General features: G+C 40.5%; 2 protein-coding genes across 3 annotated transcripts; one reads left to right on the top strand and one right to left on the bottom strand.

Annotated features, from left to right (window-relative positions):
* The first annotated feature begins 107 nt into the window (after positions 1–107).
* Positions 108–16,533, top strand: ccdc191 (coiled-coil domain containing 191). Its single transcript, XM_014975562.2, has 17 exons — positions 108–356; positions 1,226–1,264; positions 1,378–1,513; positions 2,575–2,727; positions 2,889–3,067; positions 3,908–4,131; positions 4,734–4,875; positions 4,974–5,164; positions 5,487–5,736; positions 8,031–8,446; positions 9,633–9,730; positions 12,665–12,747; positions 12,824–12,925; positions 13,017–13,160; positions 14,202–14,354; positions 14,762–14,916; positions 16,242–16,533. The coding sequence occupies exons 1-17, from the start codon at positions 294–296 to the stop codon at positions 16,405–16,407; spliced, it is 2,694 nt and encodes an 897-aa protein (XP_014831048.2). The 5' UTR covers positions 108–293; the 3' UTR covers positions 16,408–16,533.
* zdhhc23b (zDHHC palmitoyltransferase 23b) lies at positions 16,485–24,326 on the bottom strand. Of its 2 annotated transcripts, none has more exons than XM_014975623.2 (5): positions 23,937–24,326; positions 21,116–21,282; positions 19,996–20,685; positions 18,698–18,865; positions 16,485–17,955 (listed from the first exon to the last, which is right to left on the bottom strand). In XM_014975623.2, the coding sequence occupies exons 2-5, from the start codon at positions 21,262–21,264 to the stop codon at positions 17,688–17,690; spliced, it is 1,275 nt and encodes a 424-aa protein (XP_014831109.2). In that variant the 5' UTR covers positions 21,265–21,282; positions 23,937–24,326; the 3' UTR covers positions 16,485–17,687. The 2 variants fall into 2 exon arrangements, with proteins under 2 accessions (XP_014831109.2, XP_087857445.1); XM_088001319.1 differs by lacking the exon at positions 23,937–24,326 and adding an exon at positions 23,762–23,907.
* Between the last annotated feature and the right edge of the window lie 24 nt (positions 24,327–24,350).

The following is a 24,350-nucleotide window of genomic DNA, read 5'->3' on the forward strand; positions in this document are numbered from 1 at the left end:
TGTCAACGCCTCGAAAGCTTACTGGGACACGTAGTTTCGAACGTATTTGTGGTCACGACATTCAGCAAAAAATGATAAGTAGATGCACTCCATTACCCAGAATCCTTTGCCGTCCAAGTTTGTGTTAGTTATATTGACACGTTTACGGCGTTCGTGTTTTACTCTGTGGTAACTTTTCTGCTAATTTTTTGGCTTACCCAAATTTGGTATCGTACACGGTGGAAATAATAGACAAGTCCATAGTGGGATTTAGGATTATATCGTAATTTTATGCAGATGCATAAATAGTTGAGATGGCATCATCAGGGTTCAATTATCACCTGTTCAGGTGGAAAACACTCGGGTCTCCCAACAAGGTAAGCTTGACTTACACTTAAAGAGAGAGTACACATCTCCAAGATAAATATAGAAATTATTCTTAACAAAAATAAATCAAAAGTAGTGACTTAATATTTTTTTAAATATCAAATGACCAAGTAAAATAAACGTGTTTTCTTAATTTCAGATCTTTTACATCAGGCATAAAGATACAGTGCAGTGATACGGTTGAATATTCATAGTATGGGGATGCTTTAGTAGAGAGAAAGCTGGTGGGTATTAACTGGAAGATGGATGGAGCAAAATAAGAGGCAATCCCGATTGGAAACCAGTTAGATGCTTTTAAAAACTTTAGACTGCGGAAGAGTTTCCATTTCCAGCAGGACAATGACACTAAAAAAAACTGCAGAAACTACAATGGAATGGTTTTGTAGTTGTGCTCTGACCAAATATGAAAAAGCTGTAGGGGTAAGAATAGTTAGCAAGCCATTTTATGAAGATAAATGATACATGAAGGGTACACACATAGAGTATATGCATAGATGTGGCTTCTTCTAAGTGAATGGTAAATATCATCCAGGTCTGTTGTCAGATATTCACTCGCTTGCAGCTGTACACCCTTGCAGGTGGAGACTGAGATAGCTGAATTGCTACTGGTAAACCGCTCACCTTTTGAAGTCTGGGAAATGATTCCCGGGGTAATCTGCGGATTTAAGGCAATAGCTGAGCTTTCCTGTGAAATAATCTGCAGACATCAGGCCCTCGCCTCAGCCCACAATTTGCACACTGCATCAGTAGCTCAAGGTCCCACTGAGGGGATTTTCACAAAGGCAAAAGTGACAATGTGACGTGCATCTTTCCGTTCTGATTTTACCCAAAGGTATATCTTTATGTCCTTTAATAACAGAAACCTGTGAAGAAGGATGACATTAATGAATGGAGAAAGGTGAGACTTTACCATCTCTGGTAATATAAAGCAATTTGCTCTTAATGATATTTTAGACTTTCTTTATTTTTAGCTACATTAATGTGTCTTATTGCCCTTGTCTCTGTCCTCAGCGAGTGGAGATGGCCTCCGAGTTAGCCGTGTCTGAAGTCTTCTCCCACAGGAAACCTCAATCAGCAATAAATAGAGTGGCTGTACCTTTGGAAAGCTCTGAACAGTTGAGGGATCATGATGATGCTTACAGTGAAGGTAGGTCACCTCACTGAAAAAGATACCTTCTACTTTTAGGTTACTAACGTAAAATGTTTCTTTGTTTTCAATCAGGTGTAATCATTAAGTAATGTGGATGCTGACAGATGAACTCTTTTACTGCACCTTTCTATCTTTTTATGATATCTATTAATAATGTAGAATAAACACAAAAGCTTCACAATTCTTAGATTAATGCCAGACTGTAACTTGAAAGTAATTCTCACAAATTTCACCTTTACTTTTTGTCCATAAATTTTGGTTACGGTTATGTTTAGGCAAATAGGAATCTTATGGAGAGCAATCTAATTTTTCAACATACATTTCTTACTTGATTTGCATGTTTTCTTGTGTTTTCCAAATTCAGATTGACCAGGAAAACAGGAAGTCATTCAGTCAGATTGGATTCAGTTCAGCTCATGGCCGCAGAAAGCCATTGGATACTACTTAAAATTGAAGCACTTTGAACAATTCTAAAACTAAAATAGAAATAAAAAAATTATTCAGTTACATTTAATTATTAAAATACGCTAAGGGTGTTGTTAAATATGGAAAAAGGAGACAAAGAGTCTTTTTGAAGAATACAAATTTATAAATGTGCCTCCTAGAGTTAAATTATACTATGCAGTATAATATTTAATTTGAATGCTTCTTAAAAATATATTATTATGGACAAGAGTTGTGAGGACTTAAATATAATTAAAGTTGTTGATGAAAACCCATGAATAACCTTAAAAAGAAGGATAAAAAAAGACTTTGGATTCCACTAAATATAGTTTCTTGTTTACAAACTAGAGAAAATTGGAGATAATTTCTACCCACTTAGGAATGTTGTAATAATAAAAAACATCTTATTATCCCAGCTTTTTCATTTTACATTGTGGCAGTTGAATCCTAAAGTAAGTTTCCATTTAGGAAAACCTGGTATAATCTTAGTTACAGCAGTCATGTGAACTGTTCACCAGTACACCAACAACATTACTAATTCCATCAATTTTTAAAAATCCAAGTGTCAGAAAGTTTGTCATTTCACTTGGCTCACAATCTGCTCTTTCTTGCAGCTCAGGCTCTTCTAGATGACTGGCTGAGTGATAAGTTACGGAAAGAGCTGGACATGGAGGATGACGATGAATTGAAGGACCGTGTTGGAAACGCACAACCTCCTGCCGCAGCTAGTGCCCAGCCTACTTACATCGATTACGAAAAGTTTGACGGTATTTTTTTAAAATTCTTATTCAGCAGGTCTAAAGATATAAATGTTACATTGTCGCCATACTGCAGCTATTAACTGGCACCAAGTGGATGGAAATCCTTTTCATTAGCTGAAAAGGGTAAGTTGTGAAAAGGTGAAGCTCATCTCTCAATCTTATTTCAGATCTTTATGACTGTCTGGTCGAAGAAGAAGAACAATTGGCTGTTGAGAGCTTCCTCCAAGATCTAATGAAGCAAGAGCTGCTGGACGGTGGATTGATGGCGGAGTTGACTTGCGATGATCGAGAAAAGCAGAAGAAGTTTAGAAATCCAGCAATCACCATGGAAGCGCGACATCAACAGGTTTGTGCCTGTGCATACGTTGCTGTGCACAAGTATTACTGATCCAGTGAACAGATTCACATTTTGTCACATCAGCCTATGTATTTCAATGGGATTTTATTTAAAAGGCTGGCACAGGGCGGTGCATAAATACTCCACTTCATAAACATGAAGTGGAAGGAGAAGAATATTTATGGTAATAGGGAAATGTGCATAGTTTGAAATTGGTATAATTGAAGCTGTTCTATAAGGGCCTTAGTGGTTTGTTAGAGGACATTAGTAGACAAGCAGCGTCATGAAGGTGGACAGGTCAGTGGGAAAATGTGTGGAGAGGTTTAGAGCAGGATTTGGTTATAAAACAATGTAACATCTGAAAATTGAAAAAAAAAATGATCAGAGGGAGCGTTAATCAGAAGTTTTAGTCATGAACTCCACAAATATGGCGATTATGAGAAAGTGACGAGAACAAAGTGTTGAAGGAAAGTAAGCTAAATTACGATTACGTTGAGACAAGAACTACAAATTCATGTTCAGAGTCGTTCTCTATCAAATCTGATAGCACTTGAGCTGTTTTGCAAAGAATAATAGGTAAAAAAGACATATTCTGGAGATGCATATTGAAAAAGACATGCAACTTTAACTTCGTGTTAAAGCTGCATCACAGATATACACAGACATGGACTCACGGACATGCACCTCTTTGTGTAAGTACAAATAAATGATTGTCGTTGCAACATAAAGTGTGAAAAGGTTCTAGTACTTTTCCATGGCACTGTAGGTTCAGTTCCTCAGCTTGAATTGCAGATATGCATGCTTTGAGTTGGATTGTGGCCACAAAGCCGCTGCTTGTTTCTGCTCAAGGTGCGAGAGAACAGGGCACGAAGGGAGGCTGAGAAACAGAGGAAGAGGAGAGAGAAGGAAGCTCAGCGGGACGCCTGGGAGGAGGCGAAGAAGAAGGAGCAAGAGGAGGAGAAGAGGAAGAATCAGCTGAAGCGCAGAGAGGAGGAGATGGTGCAGCAGGAGATGGCGAGACTGAGGCGACTGATGGAGGAAAAGAAGGCCTTGGAACATGCAGCTTGTCAGAAGTAGGTCATTACCTGATTGGATAATCTGTTTTGACTCTAATCCATTCTTATTAGCCATAACATAACATTCATGTATTAAAAATCCTTCCTGATTGATCTGATGTATTATTCAAATATCTCTGAAACTGAATTAAGGGTTTTCATTACCTGTAAGGCTTAATAATTAAACTTAACAGAGATAATTAGAAATAAATATCACTCTGTATGGAATGAATGTGTATGGGTTTTTATATTTTTGAACTGAAATTGGGTCCCCAAATTAAATTCTGCTTACATTTTTTTACTCTTTCCAATTTGAAAAAAAAAAATATTTACATGACCTTTTTATTCTGTGTTTTTGTTTTAAAATGTCATAGTGGAAAAAACTGAGCTTAACCTAATCACTTTCCAGAGCTGCTGCCTCTAAAGCTATGTTGTTTTAAAATTGCACAGCTTTGGATATTTCTAAATGAAATAGAATAAAACCTGTAGTAGAAAATTCCAGATTTTGCTGTAACTGAGAGTGGTGAGTATCTCTGTTTTATTTAATGTTCTGACAAATTCACATTTCTGCAACAAACTCTCGTTAAAAAATGAGTCTTTGGTCTCCATTTGGTTTCTAGAGAGAAAGAGAAACGGGTGCAGAGAGCAGTCAGAAGCCTTGAGCCAACCCCTGCACTTCCCTCAAAGCAGCTGCTGAAGGAGTTTAATCGACTGCAACAAGAACAGAAGATTCAGGCAAAGATTAACATGAGCAACCTCCAGGTTGGTGCATGCACTATGCAGTAGATGAGCTCACTGACCAGTCTGGGGTTTCGGATTGTAATTTCACCTGCAGACGTTAATTAGTCCAATTGTTGCAGTGTCTGCACAAGCATCTGTCTGGATGGCACTCAGTGGTGTTAAGGCGAAAGTTGCATGTGAGTAAGGCGGTGGCCCTCTGTGATTGGAGGACGCAGCTGAGAGCGTGGCGAGCGTGGCGAGCCGTGGTGTGGGCGGAGCGCAGTCGGCGAGAGGTGGCGAGAACAGAGGAGCAACTGCGAATAGAAAACAGGCAAGGAATGCTTAATGTCAAGGTTAAAGGATCTGTATTAACTTTTAATGTACCGATAAGTTGCACGATATACAGCTCTTTGCAAAAGTATTTTGGCCTCTTGAGCTTTTTTGTATTTTTTTTTTTTTTTAGATTCGGTTTTTTCATGTGTTTAAATTGATTTTAAAGTAAAGTGATACAAAGTGCACCTGCATTTTTGCTTCCTTTTGCTGTAATATCCACAAAACAAACAGCAACAAAGCAGATAACTTCCTAAACTTTTAGATACCTTGATTTAATAGTTTTAAAGATAAAATATGAGCAACTCTTCATGATCCTTCAGGCAATTCCAGCTGGCTGTGGAAAACGACCAGAGACGTTTGCTACGGCGATGTCTGAGTGAGTGGCAGCTCTGGAGCCAGAGGGCGAAGTCACAACGGGACCTTTTGGCCCGGCAGCAGGAAACCAAAGCTAAGATGGCTGCCTTGATCAATGCTGCAGCCACAGGCAAACTCACAGCCATAGAAACTCCTGCCAATTTACCAATATGTTTGGCCCAGGAGCCGCCGAGTAAAGAGGATACAGATGCCGAGGTGAGGGATGCAGCCTCCTTTATGGACTCAAAAACTACACGTTTAGAATAGAATAGAATAGAATTCAACTTTATTGTCATTGCACGTCACAAGTACAAAGCAACGAAATGTAGTTTGCATCTATCCAAAAGTGCTATACAGGGTATAAATATGTATTTACAGGTGTACAAAGGTGGTTATAAAAATAAAATGTTCAGTATAAATATAATATAATATAGATAAATATATGGGAGCTATATGCACATATACAGATTATGCAGATTATACAGAATATACAGAAATGTTAGGAATGGATTGTATATGTATTAGTAGATTTACAATACAAGATAGATACTGGCAAATAAGATTTACAGATTATGTATGAATGTGAGGACAGTCCGTATGTTATTGTTGTATGGGGGGATGGGGGGGGGTACAGTCCTTATAGTTGTTTCAGGAGGCATTCAGGAGCCTAACAACTGTAGGAAAGAAGCTGTTCCGATGCCTGGTGGTTCCGGTCCGTAGGCTTCTATAACGCCTCCCAGAGGGCAGGAGGGAGAAGAGTGTATGTGTGGGGTGAGTGAGGTCCTTGGTGATTTTCCCAGCCCTTTTCAGACACCTCTTCCTGAAGATGTCCTTGATGGCAGGGAGCGGTGCCCCGGCGATGTGCTGGGCAGTTTTCACCACCCTCTGCAGTGCCTTCCGGTCGGAGACAGAGCAGTTCCCATACCAAACTGTAATACAGTTGGTGAGGATGCTCTCGATGGTGCAGCGGTAAAAGTTTGTGATAATCTCTGAGGACAGATGGTTCTTCCTCAGGGTCCTCATGAAGAAGAGGCGCTGGTGCGCCTTCTTGATGAGTTTGGAGCAGCTGGTCGTCCAGGTCAGGTCCTCGGAGATGTGGACCCCCAGGAACTTAAAGCTGTCCACACACTCCACCTCTGTCCCCTTGATGTGGATGGGTGGGTGTAGGTCAGCGTTCCTCCTGAAGTCCACGATGAGCTCCTTGGTCTTCTCTGTGTTCAGCTGCAGGTTGTTTTTGTCGCACCACTCAGCCAGACAGTCCACCTCCTCCCTGTAGGCGGCCTCATCGTTGTCTCTGATGATGCCGGTCACCGTGGTGTCATCTGCAAACTTGATGATGGCGTTTGAGCCATGGACAGGTCTGCAGTCGTAGGTGAGGATGGAGTAGAGGAAGGGACAGCACAGCCTTGTGGCACTCCGGTGTTTATGATGATGGTGGATGAGAAGTGATTATCCAGCCGGACATGTTGGGGTCGACTGGTCAGGAAGTCGAGCAGCCAGTTCCACATGAGTGAACTGATGCCTAGGTCTGTGAGTTTGGTAACGAGTTGTGATGGAATGACAGTGTTAAATGCTGAACTAAAGTCTAAGAACAGCATTCTGGTGTAAGTGTTCTTGCTCTCCAGATGAGAAAGGACAGAGTGCAGCGCTATGGAGACTATGTCCTCTGTGCTCCTGTTCTACCTGTATGCAAATTGGTGGGGGTCCAGTGTGGGGGGGGAGACAAGATCTAAGGAGTGCTAGGACCAGCTGCTCCAAGCACTTGGTGATAATGGGGGTGAGGGCTACCGGGCGGTGGTCACTGAGTCTGGTTGGGTTGGAATTCTTGGGAATTGGGACGATGGAGGTAGACTTGAAGCAGGTCGGTACCACAGCGTACATCTTTGATGCTTTCCACTAAAAAGTACTCTATGATTTATTGTTGTTAAAAATGACTGTAGGATCACAAACATGACTAAAACATAAGCTGATCCCCAATGAGGCAACGCTGAAAGTCTTAAAAAAAAAAAGAGAGCGAAAAAAAAAGCAGGAAAATTTGTTTGTTTTTAAGACAAACTTCTGGGAAATAAACAAAGTAACAATATTACTCTGGAATATTTCTCTGCACATTTAGAACATGAAGCTTTCTAGCCACTGAAAAGAAATAAATCTCTGTAGCTGAAATATTTACTGCTCTCAATAGAGGATAGAGAATCAAATTAGCAGCAACAGAATAAAGTACAGCATTACTGTCTAATAAATAAAACAATAAGTTCTAATCCACAAAGACCAGAGACTTAACTTAAGATTGTCTTTTGCTCAAAGACGTTTGTTTTATCTAATAATGTAGATTTGTAATGGCAGTAAACCATCATTGTTGAATTTAACATAAATAAATGTCTTAAATGTCTCATTTTCTGTGAAGCAAACCTATATAAGTGCTTTACTTTGAACTGGAACTTAGACCATTTTTAGTCGATGGTTTCTGCATGTCTAACCTTGCCTTCGTTTGTCCATCATATATTCAATAGAAGGGCCGCCATGCAGCAGAGATTGAGGTCCTAGAAGCTTCTACGGGACATCAGAGTAAAAACTCTGTGGGTGACGCGGGCCAGCCTCTTCGGCCTTGGCAGGTGACCAGACGCCACACTGCGCCCACTGCAGAAGAGCTACACGACGCACGGCAAAGGGTGGCGGACAACAGGGTTCTCGGTAACAAACGCACGGCATCACCAGCTGGCAGGTTCGAAAACAGACACGCCGTCCAGAAGCAAATCATCACACAGCAGAGGAAACTCCTGAAGGAGCAGCAGGAGCAAATCACCCGGCTGAAGGAAAAGCAGATCTTTACGGGGTTGGAGTTAGAAATGGAGAAGGCTGCGCAGATTACTCAGCTGTCAGCGCTACAGGAAGCGAGGAGATGCAGCTTTGCCCCCGGGGAACACAGGTTGGCTCACTGAACATCATTAAAAATTTAAGCGACCTGAGATCACTTTCAAAGCCACACCAGTAAAGAGATTTCTACTGGCTTATGGTCAGTATAGAAACCCTTTAAAAGTGATTTTTAAACCATTTATACACAACTTTATAAGTTGACGGTTTTCTTAGGCATTGATAAATATCTGTACTTGTATGGTAGTGATTAAATCAACAAGAAGAAATCCAGAAACTCTCAGTGCTCCAGGACTGAGAAGGTGTTGATCAATAAAGAACACATTTTCAAGAAAGACCTCAATTTTGTGGCTCTCTAGATGAGCCAGATGTCCTCTGTAGTAAATGTTTAAGATCAGAGGACACCAAAGTTAAGCAAGCTGACCATAAGGAGAAATCAAAATGCAGATGGAATAAAGAATGATGCCAAATTCTTCAACTTCACTTCAAAAATTAACAGCTAGATGGTTGAACATATGTTTCACATGGAGAAGCAGCATTCAGTTTTTTAATGCTCCACTAATCTGGAACAAACTTTCTATAAATCACCTGAAATGCTGAGTTCCTGTAAGTCAAGGTTAGTAATCCACCTGTTTGTAATTGTCTTTGATTAATAACATCTGGAACATTTTTAGTTTTAGTCAAGATTGCAACTTTTCATCACTTCTCCATATTTTACCACTGCAATGTAATGTTTTGTTGTTGTTGTTTATTTACTGTGTTATGTTTTTGTCATGTAAAGCACTTTGAATTGCCTCGTTGATGAAATGTGCTAACCAGACACACTTGATGATTAAGATGATGACGAGTTGTATGCGACACAAAATATTGATGTGGATGTTTGCATCTCAGTCATTAAGCACGAGATAAATATTTGGGCTCAAAATGCGTAAATAACTTTGATTTTTAACATAGATACAATGTTTTAAACCTTTACAGATAAATCTGAGTTGGGTCTTGTTTTTTTGTTGTTTCAGTTTTTTTTTTTTTTTTTGAGAATTTAATGTGAAAAGAAACAAAGTATATTTTGTGAGATAAAACCTGTCGGTAGTTTCAGATTTATGGGCCAGTCTGGCAATTACTTCTCGCCGCTGGAACATTCCCTCCGCCGTCTGAAATTTGTCAAGCAACTATCAGAAAGATGTGAGCATGCAAACAAAAGTTGTGACAGGCTTTCTTTCTTCTGGCTGTTATCATCCCAGCTGCAGCGCTTCAAAGGCTACAGGGGAGCCGGATAGTCAGAACGCACCTTGCAGGAAACCTGTCAGGAAGCAGACGTGCGCCCATCCCCTCATCACAGGTCAGCCTGAAAGCTTAACAACAGGGAATGTTCACAGATGCGTTCAGTGTAAGGAGACGCAGGCAGTACAGTATATCTTGATCCAATCATTCTTTTCTCTTTTTCTGAAATTACAGTGATAAAATATATTTAGTATCGCAAAATATATGTTTTTTTTTTTTGTTTTTTCAGTTTTACTAAGTGTGTAAAGCTGCAAAACAAACGGTAACAACAAAGAAAATGTGCATTTTCACTTTGCTACTGGAAACTTAATTTCCACAAAGCTTTTTTGTCCTCTGGTTGCTTATTGTGTGCTTTTTGACTTTGTCGAAAATCTTGAATTACCAGTTAATGACGTAACCGCTAGCTGTACAACAGCACTGTTTGTTACTGTTTGGAATATATAACATTCAAACTTATCCATGGAGCTTCAGTAAGCTGAGAGGATGGGGTTAAAGAGTGGTAGGACAGTTTAACATTAATCCCAGATTGTTTCGTTGAGGCTATCGTTCAAAAGTCTAAAACTTTCTTGGCATTTTTAGAGAATTTAAGTCAATGGCTTCACTTAGCTGATTTTTTTTTTTCTTTTTTAAACACATACTTGAATGTAAAGACGTGCTATGCAACATGAACTACTTAGTCTGCATGTTTTTTTTTATCCAATAAAAAAACACTTAGACCCCACCTACTACAAATCTTCACCCTGAAGGTTCAGGATTTGAGTTTAAAAGTTTTTCCGCCTACCAGTGCCATCTGGGTTAGACTTCTACCCTGATAATCTTTTTTTCTTTTTTTTTTCCCCTGGTCGCTGCGGTTAAATCAAAGGAGACCCAGAAAAAAAAAATACCCCCGTTCTCTAAAAAGATTCCTGAAATAGAAAAACACCTAAATATACATACAAACTGATATATAGGGAGACTTAATGGTTCAACCTCAATAATGCTAGTTGCACCTTGATCGCGGTGAAAGTCAAAAGGAAAACCCCACAGGATCATTGCACCTTGCCTGTCACTGTTTGCGTTCTGCATACTTAAACCCAGTTTCGCTCTATTAATAGATAACATTCAAAAAGACGCAGATTGATGGAAAAACACCCACTCTCCTTTAATGGCACCATTTTTAATGTCACGCTGTTACTCTGTTGGAATCGTTCTCATCTCTAAATTTAACAGCATATGTTTTTAATTGGAGACAGAGAGGGGGGGGGATGAATCTAAATAACTAAGCACATCAAATGCAGAACCAAAAATGTTTAACGTAATGTTACCGCAAACTCTTCTTCCACCAGCTTCAGCACTTTTGACGCCAAACAAGATGGATCTTGCCTCATTTAAAAGTCCATCTTGTGACCAGATTCAGCAGATTGCTTTTATAGATTATAGATTCGTACCCTGATGGAAAATAAATGACCTTCACTTGAAGCTGCCTTGGTCTTCTCCCACTGCTGTCTGGCACCCGTCCGTGTCCCCTCTTAAGAGGATTAACCTTCCCAGGATGTCTATTGTGCAGCAGCTGACCTCCGAACTTCTCATGTCTTCATGCGTCTCATCCCAAGCACTGCTACTGTCTGCACACACAGTTGAAATGAAACGGAACAAAGAGAGCCTGTTTTATAAACACGCAGCAGGACAATACTATTTTATTACCAACAGACAGACTTTAAAAATGAAGGAGGGTTTCCTGAAAATTACCTTTTGGGGACCAAAACTATTAACTATTCTCCCTTTCACTAAAAAAAAAAAATCTATGTTCAAGTTGGTGGATTTACAAAAACATCAGGCTGTGCAACCTTGTCATATTAGGGTAACACTTTATTTGAAGGGGAGTGAATAAGACTGACATGACACTGTCATAAACATGACAACACCTGTCATGAACATGAATAAGCCTTCATGAATATTTATGACTGTTGTCATAAAGCGTCATTCTGTAAATTATGACACTTTTAATACAAAGTTGACATTATTCGAAATGTCTTTGTTATGACAACTTGACATTAACCAAGAAATCATTACTGATATAAATTTGTTATAAAAGTATTACTGATTGCACTTTAAAAATTAGGTAACTTTATGTTATTAAAGGTAAAGTTTAAACAGTAATGATTTCCTGGTTAATGTCAAGTTGTCATAACAAAGACATTTCGAATGATGTCAACTTTGTATTAAAAGTGTCATAATTTGCCGAATGACGCTTTATGACAACAGTCATAAATATTCATGAAGGCTTATTCATGTTCATGACAGGTGTTATGTCATGTTTATGAAAGTGTCATGACAGTCTTATTCAACCCCCTTCAAATAAAGTGTTACCCATATGAGTAATTATTTCTTGTCCAATAATTTCCTTTTAACACACTGTCTATCCTACTGCTTCTGATGTCAGATTACAACACAAAAACTCATAAACTACTCACACCATTTTCTTTCAGAGGTTGGAAAAATAAAGAAGAGATACCAGTAAATCATTGGATTGAAACAAGTAAATAAAAAAAATCTTCATTTGGCTCAAAAAGGATAAAAAACCAAGAAACTGATGTTTTTCCATGACACCTGCTCTCTCTCTCTCTCTCTCTCTCTCTCTCTCTCTCTCTCTCTCTCTCTCTCTCTCTCCAGTTGGTATAGTAGAGTCGCTTTCTCTTTCATTATTCCACATCTTTACTCAACTGCTGTGACTAAGTTTCAGACACAAACATACAATTATATGCATATTAATCTTGCAAACCCACACACACACACACACAACTGTTTATCTCCACTATGTGAAATGCCCTTGATACAATTTTTTCTTTTCTTCATTTTCTTGCTTAAAGTGATGTCATGCCTTCCTAAGAACCTCTATTGCTTTCAAGGTCTTTGCTGACCTACAGAATTCAGATTTTTCTTTTTACAAAAAAAAAAAAAAAGGATTTCCTTGGCCTTAAAAAACTGGAAACTCTCTTTTCCCTCTCCCGAGCCATGGAAGCCCGTGCTCGACAGCGTGCCGAACGAAGGCAGGAGATCGAGGAAATCAAGAGAAGGAAAGAAGAGGAAAAGTTGGTGAGACTGACAATCCTTCCAGAGTAACCATATTTCCATGCATTAATTGCACATATTTTAATGACTGAACCTTCAGGCTGAGATGAAAGCTGCCGAGGAACAAAGGCAGAGGGAGGAACAGGAGGAGAAACGCAAGGCAGCCGAAAAGAAGAGGGAGGAGAAGAGGCTGGAACGAGAGGTGAGAAGTATTTTTTTTGTTTTATTCACCTGATGCAAGTTTGTACAAGTTGCACACAAGATGTAAGTATTGCTTCCCTGCGTCCATCCAGAGAGAAGCAGAAAGACAAAGACAATTAAAAAGGCGTCAGGAGCTCATGAGACTGGCCCGTCAACACCATAACAAAACCTTGTTGTCGCATCGAGGCCTGGCGCCATGGAAACGCCTCATGCAGTTAAGACGTGAAAACATGGAGGTAACGTCTTGTGCAGTGCGGTGACGTTCAAAGCCAGCCTGTCTCAAACTCACAAACATAATAAACACAGAAAACACTTCATTCTGGCTCAGAGGAAGATTATACTTATCAGGCGGAATTTGTGACAGCAGAATGACAACAAAGCATAATATTAGCCATTTATTTAAATATTAAAAGGCCCATCTTGCTGTGGACATGTTAAAATACCTAATACTCTTGCATCATCCTGTATGTTCATAACATACAAGTAGAAGCAAAACGAGTGACTTTCAAACCCATCCATACTCTGAGCATCCACATTTTGTCACGTTGCCGTCACAAGTTGCCGTCTAGTGTTTTGGGATTTGATGTAATTAACCATCACTAAGTAGTGCATAATTGCCACACAGAAGTGAAATTACTTTGTTTTATTTTATGCAATATAATAAATGAAAGCACAGAATGTATTTGTATTCATTCCCCTTATAGTTCAATTGTAAGCCGTTCTATTTATTTTGGACAAAAAAGAACACATGCAGGGTTTTGTTTGTAGATGTGCAACGACGGTTAGAGGCACACCTTTAAAAGACGAGCAGCTGTAATTGAAGCCAAATGTAATTTCAAAAGGTATTGATTTACAAGGCTTAATACAAAAGTGCAGCCTTCTTTTCAGATCTCTGGTTGCGCAAAAAAAGTATTTAGCAAGAGAAAACACTTCATGATTATGTACTGCTCAGTATTAGTGTATCACATAAAATCCTAATAAAATGCTCTAAGGTTTGCTGTAAAGGGACAAAAATTTCTGGATTTGAATACTTTTGTAATTCACTGTGGTGATCATACAGTGCTCCAGCATCTTAACCTCTCCTATGTTGCTTAGATAAGCTCAGACGTGTCTGAGTACATCAATCTGTATGAGAAACATAACCACACAGTTTAATTTATGTAAATATTTTTAATGCAATAAACATTAATCGTAAAGGAACAACAATCTGTCCTATATTGCTTTGTTTCGGAAATTATAGGGTATCACTAATTTATCTCCGCTCATTTTTTTCCCAGCTGGCCGAGAGTCATCACAACCTCTTCCTGCTGAAGCAGTGCACCCTGGGATGGCTACAGTATGCAAGAGACACCCAGCGTGAGAGGGTGGCCTGTGCTGACCAACTGCAGAAGCATTTTTTGCTGCGTTGGAGTTTAAACTGCTGGAAAAGAGTGAGTATACTCCTTTTATGAACGGTATACATTACCGGTATGCATAGCCTATAAACTTGCAACCAAAATTTATTTTATTTAGATCCAACCTGGCAGAGCAGCAGTTTCGAGATAAAAAAGCAAGTAAAAATTCAAATGAAAGCATAAGTTCAGCTGTTTTGTGACGCTTTCAGGGGAGAACATTTGTGAACAAACAGCACTAGGAAGGAGCACACCAGACATCAGAAGAAAAGTCATGAGAAATCCAGTTTACATTTTGCCACAATCCGTCTTATATACTCTCGAGCTTACAAAAATCGGTTTGCAAACTCTATTGCTGCATATATGATGGATAGAATAACGGGTAAACGGGATTTACCTGCTTTTTATTACCTCATCAGTCACAACATCCCTTATCTTGGTTTCAGCTGGTCGACCTGCGGATGATTCAGGAAGAGCGAGCCAAGCGTTTTTATCGGAGACGGACTCTGAGAAGGTTCCTGCTTGCGCTGCAGGACTATGTGACCCTGCAGAGGCTGGCGGAGTGGGACCGTCGAAAACTGGCTCAGGAACACCGGGACAGGTCTGCCTCGCCCGACGCTGCGTTTTGTTCTGATGTAGCCCCGATAAAAACGAACTCTTTGCTGCGTTTCTTTCGTGGGACAAAATGTATCAGCAATATCTAAAAACTTCTCCTTTAAACTGAAGTATATCTACTATTTTAAGACCTCTCACAATCTAAATGCATACTTAAAAACATATTCTATGAAATGTTTGATACTTTAGAGTTTTCTTCCTTTTTGTTTTTTAGTTGTTGTTTTTTTGGTTAGTAGATTATAGATAAAACAGAGTTTTTAGAACGTGCAGGCTTACAAAACCTTCGAGAACATGAAGACAATGCATTTCTTTGTCCTGGTGTCCCCCAGTGTTTATAGGTAGACTAGTAAATAAGAAAACATAAAAAGTGTTTTCATTGAATCTCTTTACACAAAGAAAGCTGCAGACATCTGAAATGAAATGTGGACTTGCCTGACAGAGCATGAAACACAAGAGAGAGAGGGTGTGATTGTAGAGGAGGCACTTTTCCTGGTAGAAACCAGTGTTTTTCCTCCGCAGCCTGCCAACAGGAGCGGATGAGGCCTCTTCAGGACAATGGGTTTTTTTTTTCTCAGCATATGTATTAAAGGTATATACAATGTCACTGAGGAAGACAGGCAAGGTCATATAAAACTGAGTCAAGCTGTAAAGACCTACAGTCACTTCCAGCTCTAAAAGCCTGGACGCATTTTTCTGGTTTCAGGTGAGTTGATGGATTTTTCTGTACTGCACAAACTAGAATCGTTTGATCAGGTGTCTAGAAAAGCTCTTCTCAATCTCAAATATTTTTCCAACTTTCCTGATGACCTTCTTAACTTACAACCATCCAACAACGTTCTGATAGCAGCTGCTGCTCTCCGAGAGAAGAAAGATGCAGCCTCTTATTTGTACTTTGCAAAAGTATTCACACTTGAACTTATTATGTTTTGTCACAAACATAAATCCATTTTTCTGAGATATTCTGGCAGACTAAGAATATTGATGGTAATCATTGCATAGTCTACATGAACCAATGGTGTGTTAAAATATTAACTGAAAGCAAAATATGTTTTTGATCCTCGTTTTTACAGATGTAAAAACGGATCTATGTAATATCTTTGTCAACCTCAAGGAATATTTTTAAGCGTCAGCTGCCTGGTCTGGGTTCTGCTAAATGACCGCAGGCTACAGGTGAAGCCCCAACAGCTGCCTAGCTGCCAAGCACCATGTGAAGACTAATTACATGTTGTCTAGCCAGCGGTCCCTCTGATCCACTTCGTTAATGCTCACTTGCTCCGTGTTCGTCTGTCCTTCCATCTGCTTGTGTTTTAGGCGCGTCCTGCAGAGGTGTTTCCAGGGCTGGAGGCAGTTTCCCACCACGCTGCGGAGGGAAAGGGAGAGAGAGGTGCGACGGCAGAAGCTGAGCAGGAAAGTGGCAGAGCTTCTGCCGGACTTCTGCTCCCGTCCATTAGGAGCGTCTGAGAGAGAAACCGTCTGAAGGCGACGAGCTGCAAATCCGGACAAAACCATCAAAGCGTTACTCCAGCAGTGTCGGGTGATAAAGAAAAGGCTCGGTCATTTCTCACTTTCATTTAATAAAATAAATAAAATCCATTCAAAATCCGCAGATGTACAACAGAGAAATTATTTAAATACAAAAGAGTTTATATTTTATTAGAAACTAAAGCGTAGTAAAAGTGGAAAGTTACCAAAAAAAAAAAAAAAAACTTCCCCAGACTCAAGCTGACAGTTGTGCATTTGATCGAATACATTATAGTGCTTTCATGTGGAAGTGCGACAACGTAATACAAAGCAGCTTAAATTATACAAATGCAATCATCTACCACAGTACCTAAATTAGCCTTGTGCCAAGACATTTCATTTGTCTGATATGAAAACCTAAGATGCAATTTGCAAGGCAAAGTGGAGACGAGTGGCGTCAGTCTTTGAGAAAGATAAATGAGGTTTGCAGAGTCTCACAAAGATGATTAAAGTTTTTCAAGTGGTTATGTTAGAAAATTCCTAAACTTCAAAGTATAGGATTAGGATTTTATGTAATAAACAAACACCTGCTATATAATTGTGAAATGGAAGAAAAATGATACATGATCAGTTATACAAACTGAATGCAGTTCTGAACTTTGGCTGGGCCATTGTGGCTCATGATTATGCTTTGACTGAAACCATCTCACTGTGGTTAAGGTAGCTGTCCTGCTGGAAGATGAACGCTGCCCCCGGACCCTAACAAACTTTCTTCTAGGATTGCCCTGAGCTGCCCCTGCACTGTAACACGAACAGCATTTTGGATGTAGAAAAAAAAAAGATTTAATTATGATCTCATCAGAAGTGCCCATTTTTCCACATTTTGAATCTTGATCTATAAAATAAGATCCAGAGTAATCTTTCTGAAAATGTCCTATTTCTTTGTTAGAGTTTAACTTTCTCCCAGTTGTCTGCCAAGGCACTGCAATGTAGCTGAGAGTCCGAGTCTGAAGGAAAACATTCGCAGTGATAGCTGTGTGTGTGAGACTAAGATGCCGTGGGTGGATTCGGCTGCATAGATGAGGTCCCGGTTGTCAGTCATTGTAACGGTGGTGAATTCACAGCATTGAGATGTGAAGTAGTTATCGCTAAATGTCAAAGAGCAACTCCAGAGCTGCAGAAACACCTTTGAGCAATGCTGACTGCTCGAGACCGAGAGCAAAACTACTGCCAGATGAAGTGGCAATGCTGCCACCCAGTGGTCAGAAGCTGTTTCTACCACCCTTATATTGTGTCTCACACCAGGTCTGTTGGAGACGAAAGCTTCAGTTTGTCTCCCATGGACATGAACTCAGTCCAGTTGCTCCAAAGACCTCGAGAGTGAACGCCGGTGTCCACGACGAGTCCCCAGCAGGCGCTGCGGGCGGTTTTCTCCCTCAGTGCGACTCGGGCTTCCCGCTCCGTCACGTTGTAGCTGATATTTATAACTTGCACTAGAAGGAGATGCAGGAGACCGCCGGTCACAATGCTGCAGTACCATGCGCAGGTGAAGCAGAGAGCAGAGCTAGAGAAAACAGGACAAAGCAGATATCTTAAGGTAAACCCAACACAGAAAACAAGACTGAGGGCCATAGAGTATTCTCTGTGCTAAATTTAGTGCACAAGGCATTCCACAGCCAAGTAAAGTGCAAAATATCCAAGATCTAACATTCAGAATAGGTGATTTAGCATTTATGTACCTGGTGATTGAAAGTGTCCCAGAAAACTAAGACTTTATTTTAACCGATAAAAACAGGGATAACTTGATTCTGAGAAATAATAAACAATAAAGAGAGAATTTAACAGGCTCATTAGTAGCTATGGAGTTTTACATTTTGGGAACGAAATAGGACAATGTTAATATTTGTTCTACAATCTCCAATCATCTACTGCATTAACTGAGAAAGCTGCAGTTTTTTAAATCCATTAGTACGACTGGAACTCCAGAAGAATGTCTTTTTGACCGATTTCAACCAAAATCAAGGTTAACACAGAACTGTTGCAATCTGTTGTTAACATTAAGAATCCTACACATTGGTTGGCTGTAATACAAGTGAAATTTCAGTGTACTGTTGTATATCACGTAAAATCCAGATACAATACACAAATGTTTCTGATTGTAAAGTGACACTATGTTCAAAAGGTATGAATATTTTTGCCTGCTATTATATATAAGTTCTGGCAAAACCTGTAACTCAAAATGGCAGTATATCACATAGATGAGATTTTAAAAAAATAAAATAAAATAAAATAGGGCCAAGTGTAACCTGTACTGGGTGTAAACTCCAGGGCAGTAGAGTAAGGCAGTGAGGACGTTCTGCTGGGGACACACACTCCGCAGCACCAGGCCGATGCCGTACAGGGACGTCAGCAGGAAGAAGACGAGAGTGAGCAGGAAGCTTACGTGATTGGCCTGGCCCACACAGTTGTTTATCCTGCCCCCCGGGGCAAACACAAGTACAGTAAAGACACACAGACAAATGAGCAATGAATGCAATATGAGCAGAAACACTAACTGGAGTGGGCTGGTGACTGTAAGGAAATGCTTTCCTTGGACTATTTCTAACTTAATAATAATGGGACTGAACAAATAGCAAGAAAACTAATTATACATTCAAATCATGTGTGCAATAATTCTACAATATACAGCTTTAGATGTTTCTGGAGGCAAAAATTGCATAAAATTATTGTGTAAAAATTGAATCTTTTCTTGGCAGAATCAATAGACCTCAATGAACATGGGTGATTTCTTGGTATCGAGCTTTTTTCTTTTTTTTTTTTCTTCTTCTTCTTAAGCAACATTTACAAATGTTCAACAGATTTGAGATCAGAAGCCAAACTGTATTAATGTAGGAACAACCAATTGTGTAACATTTCTCGCATCTGAAGCACACTGTTCCTATTAGAGGTAAGAAATTAAGTTGGGCTGTTCAAGAACAAGGCCCTTCTCCAAAACTTTTAGGTGAAACAGAAGTTTTCTGCTGCCTCCAGGAAGAAGCCAGATGCCTTATCAAAGATCTGGAGAGAGAGATCCAAGCCTTCATGCCATCACTGTGGGATTATTATAATTACTCAATTGCAGCAGCCTGTCTTTACACTGGTAAGCAAAGGCGTGACCACATATCATACTAGTTTCACTTCACTGGCTTCCAGTGTGCTATTTTTTTCTACTTGGTTCCTAAATATCTAGAGAGACTGGTACGCCAGTACTTCCTCGAATTGCTATTTTTCTTATAATCCCAACAGAAAGCTCAGATGAGCAAATTACTGCTGAAAATCTCTGAATTTTGGCTGAAGACTGGAAGTGAGAGAGCCTTCAGGGCTGCTGCTCCTGGACTCTGGAACAGCCTGATGATGTACATTAGACCATCTTCAACCCTTGAGAGTTTTACATCTGTTGTAAAGACTCATTATTTCTCCTTGGCTTTTCATTTACTTTAAGCATGACTCCTACAGTCTTTTTATTTATGTACTTTAGTATATACTATGCAGAGATTCTAGATGTATGCTGACTGGATGTGAACTTTGTACATTTGAGATTTGGGACAAACTGACTGACACCCACCAGACACAGTGGTGGTCCAGACGAAGCACACAGACGCCACAGATCCGACAATGTCCCGCCCTCGGCGGCTGCACAACCCTGCACACTGAACACCAGTTCCTGCGGCCACTTTCCTTCAACTCCAGCCCCTCTTGCTCCGAGGATCCGATCCGCTGGACTGCCGTCATTGATGCCTCCTGCATCCCCCCATTGAAGGAAGAGTCTTTGTCTGGCGGGGCGCTGTAATATGTCACCGTGCTGTGGACGGCCTGTTGATCCAGCCGAACGATGCCAGGATCTCTCTTGGTGTAGATAAGAGTCAGCAGGGTGAGGCCGACCCCTATGCTCACAGCCGCCAGCTCGCCCTCACCAACATCCCCACGTGGAAACACCTCTGAGACGAACAGGTAATACATGTACCCCAAGGAGAAGAGGGCCAGGCTGAGGAAGAAGAGTGTTCGTCCCTTCTTACGGTGGGTGAAGAAGTAGTACCACAACACAAGGCCGGGCAGAGCCGTCAGAACCAGCACACCGAGCAGGAAGTGGAAAGCAGCGAGGTGAAGCAGGGCAGGAAGGAGGACGAGAGGAGGAACGATGGACAGATCCAGTTTACGGGCTCCGCCCCAAAACCAGGGTACACGGATCCGGTCGGAGACGACTGCAGCCACATGCGACAACGATTCCGGTTTCTGAGGCTCTCTCTTTAGAAACCTAAAGAAACAAACAAAAACAAAGGGTAAAGTAACTTTTTTTACAGCCTCCATTAGGCTTGAATTTATCACAAATGGTTCAACATGTTTCCAAAAGAGTTAACAGCTCCAGCTTTTTTATTTGGCACACATCAATACATTCCTTTTCCTCCACTTCCTAACAAGTCTTCATGGACTTTTGGGCAAGAGATAAAGAAGAACGTGTAGCCATTTTGTTTGTCTGATTTCCTACAAACATTTCTGTAAAAGGGGTTTCCTTTTACAGAACCCACGGTTGGGTTGTGAGACCTTAAAGTATATCTTGGTATTTGTATGAAATGTTTTATGTTCTCAGATTTAAAACCTCTCAAGTTCTTACAGTAAAGAAATCACAACACAAATACTCTATCTTCAGTCCCGAGTAGCTTTTCTTCACATTTATCTCCTCCCACCTGTCACAGGCGTCGTCCAGGTCCTCGCAGTCGCAGCAGCAGGCTGCGACGTGGCTGCGCTCCCCGTGTCTGTTCACATATTCGCAGCAGCACAACACTTCCTCCTTCTCCTCCTCCTCTTTCAGCGCCCTCTTTGCTCGCTTCTTCATAGCCAGCGGCACTGCAACCTGTAGGATGTTTCAAAACGAAAAAAATATATATATTTACGGGTGTGTTGTTTTTGTCAGCAATGAGGGTATGTGTTGCCCCTTGAACTTATCCACATGTCTCTTTGCAAAATCAAACTTTAGTATGTTTTATTATTATAGTATGTTTCTACATAAATTGAGACACAGAAATCTTCAGCTCAGAGGGTGTAAAAGCTTCTTCCAGGCACTGTAGATGAAATCAGCAGTTATACTACGTGGAAAGTGGAAGATGAGCAACAGGAAGGGAAACACAATAAGTAAAAATGACTCCAAGCCCACTTTGCTGAAATAATCTCTTAATGCACCAGATTATCAAACACTTGCACATGTTTTAGACGATGAAGTGCTTCTGATCCCGTTTTTTTTTTTCTCTCTCCCCCCCACACATTGCTGCAAAGCCTCTGCTCAGTTGACCCGACCCGATCCATCTGATTTCCGCACATCTGCGACACATCTGTCATGTTTTAATGATGAGCCCTCCTCCCACCCTCTTCAGCCTCGTTTATAGTCCAGACGAATTTAAGCTGAGGTGTCGTGAGCATCTATAACAATCCCACAAGTGTGCAGCTAGATGGGATTAATCATCTGGATGAGTCTAACCTTTCCCTAAAGCGGGAGGTCCGGCTCTGTTGAGGAGGTCTGAATGAGCCTCTGAATGTGGGCAAAAACAATTAATAATCCGACCAACATGTCTAAAGGGGGTGCTGAAGTGAACTACTGAGCCTACAAGCATCTCCCTGCAAGCTCACAGGAAGGGTACTAAAAGAGGACAAGCTGGCTTACGCCCACTGATTAGTGGACCCGAGGCAGCATCAAACACCACATCTGCTCTCGTCTGCCAACAACGAAAGGATGACTAATGCAACAATTCATAGCATTACTGAGGCACACAGCAGTTGTCAGCCTGTCCTGCTGTGCTCTGACAGCTGCGGTTCTTTGAGTGCCTCTGCAGGTGGGATTAAGATTAGGAATCTCTGCAGTTGATAACACCCACGAATCTGCTGACTGTGTAACCATGAGACTCCCAACTCTGCAGCTGGGATCCTTCTGGTACCTTTTTAGTAAGTCAAAAACTCTTTATCTCTGAATGTAAAGCATGAGTCTTTAAGGATTACTGTCTCCAGCGGCCGTTGGGCGAGAGGCAGGGCACATTGTGGACAGTCCATCACAGAGCAAGACAGAGACGCATAACTATGCACACACTCTTACCAAAGGGAAAGTCAAAGAGGTTTACATGCATGACTTTATACTGTGGGAGGAGACTGGAGTTCCCAGTGAGAACCCGCTCTTGAAAGGGGGCAACACGCAAATGCCTTCTCGCCCCAAAGCAACAGTGCTAACCACTGCGACACCAAGCAGTGATCAAAAGAGCAACCTGTATCTTGACAATTAAACATCTGTATTTGTCATCAAGCCATAAACAAGCAAGTATTGAACAGATAAATTAACTCCCACATTTTAAAAGTGGCAATACTGCTAGCTCACCTGCTGCTTCATTATTACCATACTTAATTCCAGTCTCAAACATAGATGGGATGTAAAAGCTAAGTGTAAAATGATTAATTTTCCAAAATTTGTGTTTTCTATACTGTTTTATCTTTCAAGAGTTACACATCTCATTTCCTACAGAAATACATAGTAATCTTAGTGTATATAAACTTCTAAATGTGAAGAAAGCAGTAACTAAGAAAAAGAAAATGACGTGTGATCAATTTTTCAGTTTTGCTGGCCTTGCCAAGTAAAGATAATTTTGGTCTGACTTAACGTAGGACGGTATCAAAATTTATCTACGAGGAATTCACCTTTTTTTTTTTTCATGGCAACATGCTGTTTTAACCAGAGGCGGTTGTCAATGGGGCCTTCCCTGCTTCATCTGACCATCCCAACCGATTAAGGTTAGAAAATGAAATGTAGTGGGTTCAAACACCACAGCACATTGGTAGCTTTATATTCAACAGCAAACAGGGGATGCTAACTCTCCCCTCATGAACTCATGCATAAAACCAATACAATCCCTCTCTCCTTCTAATGCTACCCTAGGCAAATAACCACATCACTGGCTTTAACCATTAGAATGAAACTACTAGACCGTTTCATGACAGAAAAAGGAGAAAAATAAATAAGTCATTTTTACTTTGTTTCCCACAAAAGATTTTGTCAATAAATATGTCAAATTTGATATAGGTTGTCTGTTTTCTTTTATAGAAGAAAAAATGAGAAAGAAAGACAAGCTTATATTTCTAAACTTTTTAAATACTGTTTAAAAAAAGTTAAATTTAATTATTGCTCTTCAAACACATCACCCACGCAAGCTGACTTTACTTCATAAACATTATATGAAGTAAAGTCATATAAGTCTCATCATTCAAGACGATGACACTTGAATGTTGTGTTAGTGAATATGTAATGTATAAACACATTAAGGACGCCATAAAGTTTTATTAAGTCACTAAGTTACCTTAAAAGCAAAAATGAGACACTTCAAATGCAGTTTGCAGAGCTCAATAATGCCGAGAGCTTTATTTATTTAACTATTCTCATCATATAATGCAGCTTGTACGCACCAGCAAGTCTGTCCACCTGTATGCCCGAATAGAAACAGAAACGGGGGTAACACAGACATGAACACCGACCTGCTACATGCTGGTTTTTCCTTCCACCTCCATGGGAACATCGGCTCGGTCCTCCTCAGCGGAAGCCTCGGTGCTGGCAGCCGCGGTTCGTATCCGGTGTTTATTTCCGCTACACGAGACTCGGTGTGCGGCGCAGGGTACCAGGACACCGGTCCCTATTGAAGGTATTAAAGTGTCAGAGTCCACAAAGAGCTTCCATGGGGTTCTGCTTCCTGGTTCTGGCTTAGCTTTTGAGCGAAGTCCCCGGTGTGTGTGTGCAGCAGAGAGATGTTTCCTTTTCCTTCCTGGTGTCGAATGGAGCACTTTTCCCCGCCCAGAACTTCTACAGCCACATAATTACATATTACAGGCGGCATTTAGCTACATCGAACGTTTTTCTTTGCACACTTCAGCGTCTTGCATGTTTTGAAATTA

The sequence above is a fragment of the Poecilia mexicana genome, unplaced genomic scaffold, assembly GCF_051168715.1.
Source record: "Poecilia mexicana isolate PSO_F unplaced genomic scaffold, ASM5116871v1 scaffold_20, whole genome shotgun sequence".
Taxonomy (NCBI): Eukaryota; Metazoa; Chordata; class Actinopteri; order Cyprinodontiformes; family Poeciliidae; genus Poecilia; species Poecilia mexicana.